At 41.9% G+C, this 16,784-nt stretch overlaps 1 protein-coding gene and 1 non-coding gene across 3 annotated transcripts in view; one reads left to right on the top strand and one right to left on the bottom strand.

Annotated features, from left to right (window-relative positions):
- The window catches only part of LOC107275866 (aspartic proteinase 39), a 30,387-nt gene extending 29,276 nt beyond the window's left edge, over nt 1-1,111 (top strand). Inside the window, exons 10-12 of one of the 2 annotated variants that reach the window (XM_015779815.3) lie at nt 494-618; nt 795-863; nt 956-1,111. In XM_015779815.3, the coding sequence (XP_015635301.2) occupies nt 494-618; nt 795-863; nt 956-973 (212 nt within the window). In that variant the 3' untranslated portion in view covers nt 974-1,111. The other variant, XR_010740539.1, reaches the window with a different exon arrangement.
- A 5,171-nt stretch (nt 1,112-6,282) lies between these two features.
- LOC136356412 (small nucleolar RNA R71) lies at nt 6,283-6,389 on the bottom strand. The gene has a single exon (XR_010741199.1). It is a non-coding gene; the product is annotated as a small nucleolar RNA R71 (small nucleolar RNA).
- Between the last annotated feature and the right edge of the window lie 10,395 nt (nt 6,390-16,784).

The following is a 16,784-nucleotide window of genomic DNA, read 5'->3' as shown; positions in this document are numbered from 1 at the left end:
TCTATAATATAAGGCACAACCACTTTTCTTAGATATTCTATAATATAAGGTATACATGCAAGCATGCAATTAATTATGACATCTTCTCCATTAAATTATTACTTTTTTAAATCATCCACTCTCATGTTATCTAATCCTATTGGATGCATGCATTAGTATTTATTAGGATGATCCAAACTACAAGATGATAATAATTATTTCTTGGTCTTTAAATTAAGGGTGATTGTGCCTTATATTTTGGAATGGAGGGAGTAGCTTATAATTTCTCATATTGTATAAGGTTTATACCAATAAAAATATAACCTAAATTCAAATGTCAATTGAATGATATTATTTTCAACAAATAAAATTTAATTCATGTTATATTGATTGTTAGTTAAATGTTTTAAAAATTGAATCTTAAATTGCACGCACATGTTATATTATGGGTTGGAGGAAATAGTATCTAAACTAATTTAATTTATGTGCAATTGGCTTGTTTCTTCGTTTCTAGGTTCCTCTAGCGTTAAAATTAAGGACGAAAAGACGGGGGCAATATACACTGTTCAAGGGGGTTACCATTCTTCGGGATGGAGAATTCAATGGCAGATGCCCCTGGTTCTGTTGTTGGTTACAAAGGTGTCAAACTATCTACTTTTCTAACACAACGTTAACTCTATTTTCACCCAATTATTATGATTCCAATTCCTTTCCTGATAAGTTCTGTATTTGATTTTCATAAAAGATATAATTCCACTATATCTGTCTTGATATGAAACAATAATGAATTTTCATATGGAATTCTCCTGCTCTAGTTTTCCTACGGGATTGAACATTACTGTGTTTTGTCGATTGGCTGGAGTCCATTCGATGTATCTCGCCAGGTGTGCATGCACCAGAGCTTCATTTCATTTATCCAATGGTTAAATGTACACATGCTATACGCTGATAAATACTTTGTAATTATGAACAGCAGCTTTGTATAGGGGGCTAGCACAAAATCTGTGGTAGTGGAGTCGTGATACATGACTCCTTTTGTGCATCAGATCGTAGTGCCAACAAGTATTGGATCCAACAATTATGCTTACTACAAACATTTAATGCTTCACGGATTTATACATGCACCAACAATAAGATTTCTTAGAGCATCTCGAGTAGTAGCCCCTACAATAGAGCCTCTAAAAGTCAAATGGGGGCTGCCCCCAATTCTTTAGGACACTAAATATGTCATCAACTCTAGCAGTAGCCCTCATATCTTAGCTCCTATTTCTTTTTCTCTTTTATTTTATTATATAATTTATGTTTAAATACAGTTTAACACCATAATAATTCAAACATAAATAATTCTAGCACATGGAATTCAACCGTATTCGAATTTGCAATTTCAAACACCATGGTTCAAATTTGAGTTCAAAATTTTCTAACATGAAAATTGAAAGTGCATCTAGGCCCCTAATGATTTTCATGATTGATTACAATGCGATTAGAGAGGACTAACATTTTCATTCAAGCAAATGTGAAGGTTGTTATGTCCTCAATGTGTTGCAATACAATGCATATCCCGTGAATGCGACATCGCGATGTAACGCGGCAATGATCAAATGGTATATTGTATCTTTTTCCTCGCATTGTGTCGTAGAAAAGCCATACTATTATGGGGGATGATGCATAGACATGTAAGGAGTGATGCGTGTGCTCAAAATCATTTTTCCTTTCAAGCATTTCTCTTTTGGAGCGTTCTGGAAATTTTCGGAAGTTCCGAAAATACACAGAAGCGTTCTGGAAATTTTTGGAAGTTCCGAAAATGTTTTTCGGAAGTTCCGAAAAATGCGTTGACTTCGATTATTTCTCAGATCTGGAATTTTCGGAAGTTCCGAAAATTGTTTCGGAAGTTCCGAAAATTGCATTTATTGCACTCCAACGGGCAGATTTGTGCTGTGGGTATAAATACCCACCTCGCCTCACTTGTGAGGGCTGCTGGTTCCATTCCAATTATTTGTGCCCTTGGCTTGCTCTCTCTCTCTAGTTCATTTGAGCCTTGCTTCCTCGATTCATCTCTCCACCTGTGTTTGATTCGGATTTGGTGTGTGTGTGAGAGTGTGGATTCGAGTTTGTGTGGATGCTCCTTGTGGTCTTTGTGAAGATTTGTGAGCACTTGCATCATCTCCGGGAGTTCTTTGCATCATCTTTTACTCTTGGAGGTTGAGGACTCCTAGACGGCTAAGTGTCACTCCCGAGCCACCGATCTACTTGTGGTTGGCCGGGAGAAGTTTGTGAAGGCCGGATCTCGCCTCCGCAAGGGAAGAGATACCTCTTAGTGAAAGGAGTGCTTAGTGCAACCTCTTGACGAAAGGGTTAGCTAAGACCCGGCTCTTAGTGAGCTCCTCAACGGAGAGTAGAATCCCCTCAAGGATTTGAACTCCGGGAACAAGTTTGCAAGCTTCACCTTGGTGATATCTCTTTATCCCTCTCCTCTAACTTTGCTTGCTTGTGCCGCTATTGGTCTAGTTGCTGTATGTGCCTTTGTTTACATGTGGTAGACTTCTAGATCTAGATACTTCTTTTTGTGTGCGCTGCTCTGTGCATTAACGGAAGTTCCGAAAATCCTTTCGGAAGTTTCAAAAATTCCCAGCCTAGTTCCGAAAATTACTGCTTTCGCTTTACTTAAGTTTTTAAATTAGCCTATTCACCCCCCTCTAGGCCTAATTGACCTTTTCAAAAATAATATAAGGCAAAGCCTAGACAAGAGTGGCGTGTTAAGAGCACAGTTACGACAGCCGATGAAGCTGAAGCCGATAAGGCCAAGAGGCTGCTTAAAGGAAAAGCCGTTACATCTACATCGGTAAATATGATTTTTATGCTACCTGCAGAGTTTGAAGCCAAAGAAGCCGATGTTGATGATGTTGAAGAGGCCTCTGCTAGGTTGATTTTGTCACCAGATCAAGCAGTTTTTGAGAAACCAGAAGGGACATAAAATCGGCACATAAAACCATTGTATCTTAATGGATATGTTAATGGCAAGCCGATGTCCAAGATGTGAGTCGATGGTGGGGCTGCTGTAAACTTGATGCCATATACTACTTTCAGGAAGTTGGGTAGGAAATCAGATGATCTCATCAAGACAAACATGATTCTCAAAGATTTTGGTGGCAATCCATCTGAAACCAAGGGAGTTTTGAATGTAGAGTTGACAATCGGTAGCAAAACTGTTCCTACCATGTTTTTTGTCATCGATGGGAAGGGGTCCTACAGCCTGTTGCTTGGAAGGGATTGGATTCATGCGAATTGTTGTGTTCCTTCGACCATGCATCAGTGCTTGATTCAATGGCAAGGTGACAAGATTGAGATCGTGCCAGCCGATAGGTCAGTTAATGTTACCAGTGCCAATTTAGCTCTTTGGGATATGGATGGTATTGATTGTTTGTCTGGAAAGATTTGGGATGGAATTTTTCTAAAAGTGTCCGATTGTGATATACAACCAATTGAAGATGGAGAGCCCGAATTATTACTTTGAGGGCGTCGTGGAGGGTTCAAATGTCTACACCAAGGACACGGTAGATGATCTTGATGACAAGCAAGGACGGGATTTTATGTCGGCTGATGATTTGGAAGAAGTTGATATTGGTCCAGGAGATAGGCCGAGGCTGACATTTATCAGTAAGAATTTATCTGCAGAGTTGAACCAAGCTGATAGAGCTATTAAAAGAATATAGAGATTGCTTTGCTTGGGAATATTATGAAATGCCAGGGCTCAGCCGATCGATTGTTGAATATCGGCTTTCTATCAAACCAGGGTTTAAACCGCATCAACAACCACCAAGGAGGTGCAAAGCCGATATGCATGATGCTATCAAGGCTGAGATTACTCGTTTGTATGATACTGGTTTTATTCGGCTATGCCGATATGCTGAGTGGGTTTCTAATATAGTTCCAGTTATTAAGAAGAATGGCAAACTTAGGGTGTGTATTGATTTTCGAGATTTAAACAAGGCTACCCCTAAGGATGAGTACCCAATGCCAGTTGCCGATCAATTGGTTGATGCTGCTTCAGGACATAAGATTATAAGTTTCATGGATGACAATCAGATTTTTATGGCCGAGGAAGATATTCATAAGACTGCTTTCAGGTGTCCTGGTGCAATCGGTTTATATGAGTGGGTTATTGTTGACTGTCATTATCAACCAGTTTCGACCGTCAATATTACCAAAATAGAGGAGAACTAGTGATGCTTGCAACGCATAAATGTGTTAGAATAATAATATTCCACTAGTATTAGGTATGCTAACCTTTAGTAGAGAATAACACTAAAGTGGAGGAGAATCGACATCAACATAGATGATAAATCAGTCGGACGATGTCGAGGATCAGACTTATGTATGAATGGGCCAAGAACTCCGAATTGACACGATGAATTGGGCCAAAATTCACAAGTCTACATAAAGGAGCAACGAAGGAGGCCGCCAGCCGAAAGGTGGGCTGGTTGGGCCGACCCATGGTTCGGCCGAACCTCCCTCGTCGCCGTTTGATCCTGGTTTTGGCTGGATGGTTGAGATGAAGCCCCAATGACGGTTGGAGGGTATTACCGACCATTCCAACCGTCACAACCGTCATAGTTCAGCTATAAAATGAGCTCCTCTTCTCACTTCACTCACACACATCAAGCAAGAGCTCTCTCATTTTTCTCAAGTTTGGTTTAGTAGTATATAGCTGGTGGAATAGGAATATAGTAGAAATCAGGAGTCCGGAAGCCTTCGGAAGAGTTCGGGTATGGCTCTGGTAGCTTTCCTTTCCTCTTTTGTAAGCTTTGTACTTTTATTAGAATACTCTTCTATATACATTTATGGTATTGAAATACTTTCCGAGTATATGAATGCCTACTTTACATTTTGTTCATGTTATACTGAATATAAGGCTAGCTTATCTGGGAGATGCTTTGGTGCGGGTATAATGTTTGCTTATGCAATTACTCTATGTCATGACGATGATATTAAAGTAGTATCTGGTAGTTTAGATGTGGTGTCTAGATTACGAGATATCATTATTTGGGGTTATATGCTGCGGATGAGAGGTGGGCCGCTGATGGTGACAGCTCAGTACGGGTATTCCTCCGCGCCTGTATATGATCCTAAGTTAATTTCATGGGGAGGGTATTCCTCCGTATTTAGCCCCAGTTGTATGGTCATGACGGGCTGTCGTAAGGAACTTGGCAATCAGGGGTGGCTTCTCGAAGTATCAGGAGGGCATCGGATAGAGGGTATTAGCTAGTATATCAGATAACTAGAATGTCTGTATACTATGTATATTAGAAGTATAGGAATAGGTTATCTTTCTCTTTTCTTTCCACCTAGCTTAGATGATATATCATGAGAATAAGAAGTTAATGCTTGTGTGTTACTCTACCCTTGGATTATCTTAACCCCTACTTAGAATATGATTATCACAAGTAATATATAAATTACTAGTCAAGTTATCTCTACATGATCTTCCCACGGGATAAAATAAATACGATACCCTTGGAATACTCTCGGGTGCAATGCTACAATGGTATATCCGTGCGCTTGCGGATGAACTCTGTCACCATAATATACCAGAAGTATTTCTGCGCCATTGCTGGGAATTATATTTCTAGTAATATCGTTAAGAAATACCAACAAGCATTTCTGGCGCCGTTGCTGAGGAAGATTCATAATAGAGATTACCTGAACTAATACTTTATATTTACCTTTGTATAATCATTTTCCTTTGTAGGCTAACCTTGGTTATTTTCACTTTTGTTGTGAAAACAGGGTAGTGCGTGACTGGTTTCAACTGGCCGGAATACTTCAACGAAAATCCATAAGCTTTCTTCCGTAGCGTCAGGCCGCGAGTCGTTGTTCCGTAGAAAACTCTACCGACAGAGAAACCAGCCGTACCAGCGCCACCGACCTTCAAGACTATGGCTAACAAGACTCTTCGCGAGTTCGCTGCTCCCTCTGCTGAGAATGTGGCCATTGGGCCGCAGATCAACATGGGAGATGTGGATTTCGACTTGGAGTTCAGCCTCATCACGATGTCGTAGGCTAGCCTGTTCTGTGGCAAGCCTAATGAGGATGCCAATGCTCATCTGCAACAGTTCCTGGAGATCTGTAGCACGTACACCATAAAAGGGCGTCAGTCCAGACGCCGTCAGGGTATGGCTGTTCCCGTTCTCCCTCCTCAGGAGAGCGAAGTAGTGGTTCTATGCCAATCGTGCTGCTGTCAACACCTAGGACAAATGCTCTATGGCATTCCTCTCGAATTTCTTTACAATGGGCAAAACCAATGCCCTTCGTGGGAGGATTTCCAGTTTCCAGCAGACAAGGGACGAATCTATTCCGGAAGCATGGGAACGACTGCAGGAGTACATGGCCGCCTGTCCTCATCATGGGATGGATGACTGGCTGATCCTGCAGAACTTTTATAATGGACTCACCCCGATGTCCCACGATCACCTGGACGCGGCAGCTAGAGGGGCCTTCTTCTCTAAAACGGTTCAAGGAGCCGTTGATCTAATAGAGAAGATGGTTTCCAATATGTATTGGAGCGAGGAACGACTTCAGACCCGTCAGTGAGGCATGCATACCGTCAAGGAGACGGAACTGCTTACTGCCAAGCTCGTGTTGATGCAAAAAACACACAGTGGCCTGGGAGATCTGCTTAGCTATAGTGCAGGTCCAAAGGATAGTGAGATGCGAGTGTGCCAGTCAGTTTGATCCTGCAACTGACAAGATATGCAAATAATAGATCAAACAGCCGATCGGCTGACAAGCTGATGGAGTAGTTCCAGCCGATGCCGATACCAGCCGATAGCGATAGGGTTTAAGCAATCAGCTATATGTCCAAAGTAGATAATGATATAAAGGCAATCGGCTGATGATAATCAATATAATTAAACAATATAATCCAGTAGAAACCAGTCGGCTAATAATGATATGATAGAATAAGCATTGATCTGAAGGTTAAAGCATACATCGGCTGAAGGTCCGATGTCATAAAATCCACAAGATTAAATAATGAAACCTTTGTTGTCATCGGCTAAATCCAACTTATATGTATATGCAATCCTTGTAAGCCGATGCAACATATAGATACCTGATCAGCTGAAACCCCGATGAAACCCTTATTGACAGTCAAAAGCAGGCTAAGGATTATGGTTCTAAACATGACTTAGTAGATGAAATTTAACTGATGCAACACTAAGTATGAAAAGAAACATAATATCTAGACAATCAAGTCGTTGACTGAGTTTTCAGGGGGGAAGATGTCTAAGCTAATCTAATCTAGCAACACGATTTAGCCGATACCAGCATAAACCCTAAAACGAGAAGCAGCCAATAGAGCTAAATTGATATGCTAAGACTAGATTAACAGAGACATATGATAAATAGGTAGGCAAATATATCATCCAAACCAGAGCAATCCAAGAGGTCGAATGTAATGATGCAGCCTTGAACGACGCCGACGTAAACGATACATTTGCCTGGGCCGATGGTACATTGGACTTACCCCTTCGCCGGAGATTGAACACCGATGCAGCCCCACGTCGGGTGCCAAGTCCCGCCGGACGATAAAATAAAGTTGAAAAGGTAAAAGGTGGTGATGCGCCGAATTGTATTGATCGAGATTGATAGATTACATAGACCCCGGGTGTACATATTTGTACCCATGGGTTGATACAAGTCCTTGTCGGACAAGAAAGAAACTTTCCTAAAGATAAAAGGAAAACATAAAGTCCTTATCAGACACTAAACACACTTTCCTAAAGATAAAAGGAACTAACAAACTATTCCTAATTAATAGATAACTTGCCACGCCGCATCCTCCTTGAACTCGGACTCTTCTGGATAAATTCCCTTTAGTTGATCCGACTCCATCGAAAACACGGTTGCTGGCGATTTGACGACTCCCATCGGTTGTTTCCTCCAATCGGCTGATTCCAGTACTCTAAAGCCGATATTGACTCTAAGCCGATGATAACTTCGGGCTTTACCAAATTTCACTGTTAACAGCTGGACCTCCTCATGAAGCGATTGGACGACCACGACAAAAAGCCACAAGGGACTGTCAAGGTCTTGGACTCACACGTCACGTGTGAGGTCTGCGGCAACACGGGTCATTCTGGAAATGATTGCCTGGATACCCGTGAGGCGATGTACATGGGCAACAACAACGGGTACTGTCCACAACGAGGTCAGGGGTGGAACCAGCCATGCCCATATGTTGACAGAAAACATGAGGCCTGGGAAATCTGCTTAACTCCAGTGCAGGTCCAAAACTCGCCTTCGGATGTATGAGCGTGCCAGTTGATTTGATCCTGCAATCAACAAGAAATAAAGACAAGAAAACCGTAGTTAAATCTATAAATGATAGCTGATCGGCTAGGTGCCGATGACATATGATTTATATTAAGCCGATGTCATATGTACATCGATCGGCAAGTGTTTAATAAACAATTCAGAACTAAATCTACTCGATCGGCTGTAGATATTAATGATATACAATCCTTATATCGATATATACTTAAATCAAGTGATTGGGATAGATGGGTCACCTTACCGAGACAGTATAAATCACTTAAATTGAGATATATATTAATAATGAGATTATATATATTCATAGCATAGCCGATCAGATAGATTTAGCATGTATCGGCTAATACTCCGATACCACTCTATATTAAGATATTAAAACAAGCAGAATATATCAATCATAAGCCTAATATACTTAACAGCAATAAGATCTTAATATGAAGGGCAGATTTAACATATCAATCAAGCATATAAAATAAAAGTAGTTACATCAGATAAGATCGGCTGAAACTCCGATGCTACCCTAATCGGCAACCAGAAAGCAGGCTAGAGATTGAAGTTCTAAACATGACTTAATAGATCAAACTCAACTGATGCAGTATTAAGTATGAAAAGAAGAACAATATCTAGACAATCAAGCCGCTGGATGTTTCATAGAGTGGTAGATATGTCACGTAATCTAAGTCAACGTCGCTATATAACCTAATCGGCTATCTTCTATTAACAGATATTAGCCGATTATAGGTTACATGACGATACTATCAACGATTACGTGAGATATATGATAACTCGACGAATTACATAAACAAGATTAGAGTATCATGAAGATGGAAGCACTAATCTCGAGAACACAAATCGTCATAACAAGCTTTACCTCTTGTTGAAGATCGAAACCGATGCAGCCCAACCCGAAAGTAAGAACTCGTCGAAATAAAACTAAAGCAAAAAGGGTGGCGATGCGCCGAGATTGTATTGAACGTGTGTTAGCTTGATTATATAGGGCTCGGGGTCTATTTATACCCGAGAATTACAAGATACGTCCATACCGGACACGACTATTATCTCTAACAAACTCTAAGATACCATAAGTCTTTGCGGCAGACTTTTGCCCAAACATATCTCTAAGGAAATTACATAGAATATCCTAACTAGTAGATACAATTGCCTTCTCAGGACTCTATCCTTGTGCGGCAATCACCATGAAGCACATTAACTCAACCCGATGACGTACACCGAATCGTATTGTCGGAATCGGCTGTATCGACTAGCCCCGTCTGACTCTAACTCTGTCGATCCTGACCGTAGCCGATTTGGATTGCAGCCGATTCTTGCTCTGTTTCTGCAACGATCTTCGTCTTGGATTCCGCTTCGATCGGCCCTTCATCTCCGATACTGAAGTTACCAAATTTGGTCGTTAACACCATATTATGAAGGAGGCAACAACAATGGTAACTTCTCTAACCAGCCCTCCTTGAAGGATCTTGTTTTTGCGCAAGCCAAAACTATTGATGCTTTAAGCAAAAAGCTCGCTACAAATGACAAGATCCTAGAGAACATAAATGTTAAGCTAGATGGCTTCGCTTCTGCTTTCCAAAATCAGCTGAGATTTAATAAAATGTTAGAAACCCAGCTAGCTCAGTTTGCATCCTTAGTCCCTGCAAATGAAACTGGTAAGTCCACTCGTGAGAATGTTAAGGCGATCACGTTGAGAATGTTAAGGCGATCACAACGAGGGGAGGTAAGTCCACTCGTGATCCGCCGTATCCTAACCCTGCAGGAACTAACGGAATTGCAAAAGAAGTGCCATCTAGTGACTCGGCTGACAAAGAGGTTCAGCTAGAAAAGATAGTGCCGCAGGAGTACTGCGACACATGGTTGCTGTCGTTTCATCAACGGAGTAGGAAACCATCAGTGGACGAGCAATTCGCTCGTTTTGCTGAAGTAATCCAGAAGATCCACATCAACGTACCGTTGTTGGACGCTATGCAAGTGCCAACATATGCTCGTTATCTCAAGGACATGCTCAACAACAAGAGACTGCTCCCAACAATGGAGGTGGTTAAGCTGACAGAACAATGTAGCAGCGTGATACTCCACAAGCTCCCGGAGAAGAAGAAAGATCCGGGGTGTCCTACGATCACCTGCTCGATCGGGGCACAACAGTTCGACCAGGCCTTTTGCGACCTCGGAGCCAGTATCAGCGTCATGCCAAAAGACGTCCCCGACAAGCTCAACTTCACGGTGCTGACACCAACACTGATGTGCCTCCAACTGGCTGATTTGTCAGTCCATTACCCGACAGGGATAGCGGAAGATGTGCCAGTCAAGATACGGGATTTCTTCATCCCGGTTGATTTCGTGGTGCTGGATATGGACATGGGGAAGGAGACGCCGCTCATCTTGGGGCGTCCGTTCCTTAGCACCGCGGGAGCCAACATTGACGTGGGAATGGGGAGTATCCGTTTCGACATCAACGGGAAGGAAAAAAGTTTGAGTTTCATCCGAGGACGGGCCGAACCCACAGAATATTCAAATGGTCGAAGTGGAGCCACCCAAGATGGACAGCCTGGTGAGATTCATGCAGAATTTTCTGGAGAAGGAAACAACGATGCCCAGGAACCGTTATTGGAGGACGCCGGTAAAACCACCCATACCGGCCAAGAAGCTAGAGCAGTCGGCTCCGAGGAAGCCGCCGTCCGCACGAAAGCGAAATAAGGTGTGGAGGGAGAAGCCAAAGACGCCCGCTCCATCACCTCCGGAGATGGGAGGAAAATCCGTGAGCTAAATCAGAAGGAGGTACAGTCTTGCACGTCGGACTTAAAATGACGCGACCTTTGTCAACAGGTAAATTGGTATGTATCCGCATATTTATGTTCAACAATTTGAATTTTTGCATCAACACATGTTTGAATTTCAAAATTGCATTTAGGATTTTTGAATTTTGAGGAAATTCTTCAAATGAATTTTTTTCAGAGCAAACCAAAATAAAATTTTCAACAAAAATTTACTGTGCCACGATCACACTGACCATTAGAATCCAACGGCCGAAAGTGGGGCCGGTTGGCCCACCAGAGGTTCGGCCGAACCGGCCAGGCAACGGTTACCTGCCACTTTTGGCAAGGTAATGGCTAGTGGGTCTCACATGTTATTTCTGACCGTTGTGGGTACCCTATAAGAGCCAACCGGCCGAGAGAGGGAAATCCACCCCATTTCAACACATTTTCATTCCCTCTCCAAAGTTTGCGCTCAAGTTCATTCAAGCTTTGATAGTTTCCCCCAAATTCAAAACACTTAGTTGCATATATACAAGTTGCTTTGGTGAAACTAACCGGTGGGTGCAACTCTTGTCATTTCTAACCCCTACCGAGTTAGTCCGTTCGTGCTCCATTGTCCAGAATGAGGAGGCGATTGTCTCGTTTATTCTAGGGGTCCGATTCTTCATCAAGTCATCATGACGAGTCTAGCACTCGTTCATTAGTTGATGTCTCGATGGAAGACACCGAAGCTCCGTGACGACTCCTGAACGACACCAACCTCGACATTGTCGGTGATCGGGAGAGACAAACCTACTACATGCTGAGCGACCGGGAGTATGCTCACACACGAGACTACTCACCGGAGCTGCTGAAAAAGATAGGTATAGATGTTGAATTTTGTGCTATTTGGAAAGCTGTTGGTTGGCAGAGATTTGTTGTGGTAGATGAGCCTGGTTCTTGTTTGCTTACTATGCAATTTCTGTGCACTTTGAAAGAAACAGAAGATGGAATTTCCTTTCGCTTTTTCCATAAGAAGTATACACTTATATGGAAAGGCTTAAGCACACTTCTTGGTTTTTACGATTCCTGTAAAATCAATCTCTAGAAAGAAATTTCTAGGTTCGAGAAAAATAGGTTATGGGAAGATATTTCTGGTGCTCCAATTTGCAAGAAACCTAGGACGAATGATATCCATAATCCTACACTTAGGCTCATGCACAAATGGATTGCTATGACTTTGTTTCCTAGAGGTGATCTTAGACCCATTAGGGGGGATGAATTGATTATCATGTTTGCATGGTTAGAAAGATCAAAATTGCTCCTGTGAAATATATGATACGGCAATGGTTTGAATAAGGTAGAGAGTGAGGGGAAGCTCTGGAGGAGTGCCCGGAAGTTTGGCGCTCATCCGACTTCTACCTAGACGAGTGTAGCTTCGTAGGAGGAATTCTAGAGGAGTACCGGAGCTGTCGGTACACTCTGCTCCAGGTTCGGAGGACTTCTTCTATAAAGTAAGCATCTGTGTTCCTTTCTTATGTTATTTAATCATTTAGTCTGAGTATGATATATTTCCATCTTTGCGGGTTCATTGTTTAGTATATATACTAAGTGCTCTAGTACTAGGACTCGGGATAAAAAAGGAAGTTCCTGCGCGAGTATTAGAGTAGTAATTAATAACTTAGGCGTGGTGTCTCGGTTAGAGATTACCTTCGTTTGTTGTGCATCCCACGGATTTGTTAGAGGTAGGCGGCATGTGGTGACAGCCTTGAATCCCGTCCCAGTAATCCTCCACGTTCGAATACATCATAGAGCTATAGCCAGAACTACGCTTCCAGACCAGCAGGGGTCGGTGCCCGAAGCAACAAATAGGAAATTACCTTTGCTTAGCGTAGATAATTAAAACACATAGAAAGTCCTCTCTAGCCTAGCCTACATATCATTAGTTGTTGCCCTTGGATAGTCTTAGCCTTAGGTAAATTACACACGTTCCCTGAATTCGATATCCTATAGGGGTTACCCGAAGGTGAAGTGCTACTGCGGTACGCTGTGCGCTTGCGGATTTATCTGTGGTCGAAAGAAATACCAACAAGCATTTCTGGCGCCGTTGCCGGGGAACGGTTGCTAATTTATCCGAGTCTAGGTCATCCTCGTATGTTTATTTTTATTTCTTCTTCTTTTATTCCTTTCCTTGATGGAGCAACCCACAATTCAAAACCTTTCTGCTCCTCGGGCTGATCTTTGTGAGCCATCCTGTTCTTCAAAACCAACCCTTTCGGATGGCTACGAAATCGGTCCTGGCTTTATAGCCATGATTCGAGAGCAAACCTTCTCTTGTGGTATTAGTGAAGACCTATACCTCCATCTTCGGGACTTTGAGCTAGTGTGTTCATGCCTATCCATCGTAGGCATGACGCATGAAACTCTAAAGTGGAAGTTGTTTCCTTTTTCACTTAGAGATGAAGTGAAGCAATGGTACACTCTGTCTGTCAAGAAATTCCATGGTGAATGAGAGGAGCTAAAGTGCAAATTTTGCCTTGCCTTCTTTCCATCAACCCGTGTAATTAATCTTCGATTAGACATCCTTTCTTTCTGATAGAACGAGAAGGAATCTCTCAGTGCAGCCTAGGCTAGGTTCTCATTATTAACTCAGTCTGGCCCAGACTTGTCTTTACCCGATCATGTATTGTTACAACATTTTCAATACGGGTTAGACATGGAGTCTACCGAAAATCTCGATATTTCTGCCGAAGGATCATTTGCCCACAAGACAACCGCCGAAGGAAGAGAACTCTTATATCTGATCTTAGAGATCGAAGTGAAGCCGTCTCGGAGGTCGAGATTATCGATGAGGAACCTCTGCACGTGGAGTCGGAACCCGACTCAACTGCCGAATCCTCATTCCAAATGCTGGAGCCTGAGGAAGAAGAAATTCATCCTTCGGAAATTCCATTCCAATTCAGGGGTGATCTTTATGATGATTATGAGAACACCCTGAATTATTCCAGCAAAAAAGAAGGCTCGTCCCAACCATGAGCCGTTCGAGGAGGTGATATTGTTTGTATCTTTGTCCGTTTCTTCTGAACCTATTATCCATCTTCATGAAACTGAACGACCGTCATCACCCTCGATCAAGCCTAAGCCTTGTCCCTCTGGCCCTCATAATGTTGTTCTTGTTTATCACCAAGAAACAACCCGATTCTTGCACGATCCATCTGTTGAGAACAAGAACCTTCAGGCCACGGGCAAGCTTGAGACATTGACTCTGGAGGATGAGAGAAAACATTCCACATATGAGCATAAAAGTTTCTATTGCAAAATCCCTTTGGATTCATGCTCACATAAGGAATCCCTAGAGTCCTGTTCGATTAGTACAACTTCCCTGTGTGAGGACCAAAACCACCTTCCAGTCCTCATTTCTAGCATGTTTATAAGGATGGTTGTGGATGCTTACATTTATCATAAATACTGCAAATCTCGTATTTGTTTGTGGCACTAATCTTGCAAAGCGATGTCTCCATGGTCGAGCTTGTGAGCATAAACAAAGCACTGGCGGGAGATACCCCGGATTATCATGGTAAGCTTTCTTCCCAATAAAAGGAAGAACCAGTTTTTAGGATAATATGCACCTTCGGGTATTCTTGGTCGCTAACCATTGTAGGTTGAGATTAAGAACGAGGGTCATGCGATGCCTAAGGACACGGTAGCTATATCAACTGTACACTTTGGTGATCCTTGGTATTGAAACACACTCTATAGGATAATCCGACATCACACACTTGGTTTTGATGTCTTGTGACACAAAAGTCCAAGTGTGGGGGGAAGGTCGACGAGCTTTTCATGACGAGTTCCATCCACTAAGGCCATCTTGGTTTGAAGTAGGTGTTAGTCCTAGCTTGCTAAAAAAAGAAAAAAAAAGAAAAAAAAAGAGGACAAAAGAGAGATAGAAGAAAAGAAAAAAAATAGGAGGAGAAGAAAAGAGCAAGAGAGCTGATGGGCTACATTTGGATCAATGACCACATTAGGTGCGTGTCTTTAAAATATGGCTATACAACTCGCTAGTAGCAATCGTGCTGCCTGGCTACACCTAGTCCCGCCTTCAAGCTCATGCACAACTTCTCGCTCCCGCAGCACCTACGCGCAATTAAGTAAGAGGAGTTGCCCTCTTCTTTTCTAAGCGTTTGCTGCCACTCCAGTTGGCACCTGCATATTTGCCCAAAAAGAGAGCTATCCTACGTCTCTACATCATTTTGCCAATGGATCACGCCTTCAAGGCACAAGGTTCTTGCACCTGAGGTGTGAGCGTGACCAAGTTGCTTGCCAGAGTTAGCATGGTCAAAGCGTCGTCCTCCGATACAATCTGCGTGGAGATGGAGGAGAAATAGACAATCATATGTGACCATGCCACTGCCCCATAGATTTCAAAATATACATCATGCTGGCAGTAAGTACACTCAGGTATGCGAAGGACAGAAAAAAATTCACCACATCTTTTACTCTTACTTATCTCTATTTGAATGAGACTTGAGTATACATGGTTATGTTTCTTATGTCTATTTGCATATGCTCTGGTTTGGGTGTTTTCGCAAGACACCCATAGACTTTTTAAATTAAGCATGGTGCTTAGGTTAAACTAGTCTACTTTAATCAAATTAGACATGGTGTTTAGTTTGACTAATGAATTTCATAGTTAATATGTTCATAGACATTGGATATATATCTTCCGTGGACTAACCCCTGCAGGAAAATTTTCACATTGACGGGTGAGTCCTCAAGTTCAATTCACAATGGAGGTAGGTCAGGGCCGGGAACAAATCAATTGGTAACATGCAAAGGAGAAACATATCACCTATAAAGGTCCACGGTGCGTATATTACTAATTGCTCCTTTAACATGTTCAAGCAAATTTACCTCAGCCTTGTATGAGTTACACTTAAACGAAAACTTGCTGAATATTAAAAATTTGAAAAAAAATATTTTCAGAATAAAAGGACTGTCTCTCGAAAATAAAATAAAATGTTGGCAACTTCTGGGATCCACGCTTCTTAAGTTTTGAATCCAATTTCGTTTTAGCGTGGATGTGAACAATTAATCTTGAGGCGATGATGAAATCTTTTCAAATCTTTGTAGTCCCTCAAGTATTTGTTGTCCACTAACCTTTTTCAGGAAATAAAAAGACAATCAAGGAGCAGTGTACAATAACTTCAAATAGTTATAACACGCTCCTTATCCATGAGAAAAGAGATGCACAGGGAACCAAGTAGAACAAATGCAAAACTTGTTGCATTCTTGCATTCGGTTCAAATCTTGGTAAGACCAATCTGGTAAGAATATCATACACCATGCGAATCCTCATCTCATGTCTCCATCTTGCCAGGTGTTGGTATTTCTTAACGACATTACTAGAAATATAATTCCCAGCAATGGTGCAGAAATACTTATGGTATATTATGGTTACAGAGTTCATCCGCAAGCGCACGGATATACCGTTGTAGCATTTCCGTCGTATTTATTTTATCCCGTGGGAAGATCATGTAGAGAAGACTTGACTAATAATTTATATATTGCTTGTGATAATCATATTCTAAGTAGGGGTTAAGATAATCCAAGGGTAGAGTGACACACAAGCTTTAACTACTCATTCTCATAATATATTATCCAAGCTAGGTGGAAAGAAAAGAGAAAGATAATCTATTCCTATACTTCTAATATACATAGTATACA

Source organism: Oryza sativa, chromosome 4 (genome assembly GCF_034140825.1).
Source record: "Oryza sativa Japonica Group chromosome 4, ASM3414082v1".
NCBI lineage: Eukaryota > Viridiplantae > Streptophyta > Magnoliopsida > Poales > Poaceae > Oryza > Oryza sativa.
Note: the sequence above shows the minus strand (reverse complement) of the source record. Positions and strands in the feature narration are given on the sequence as shown.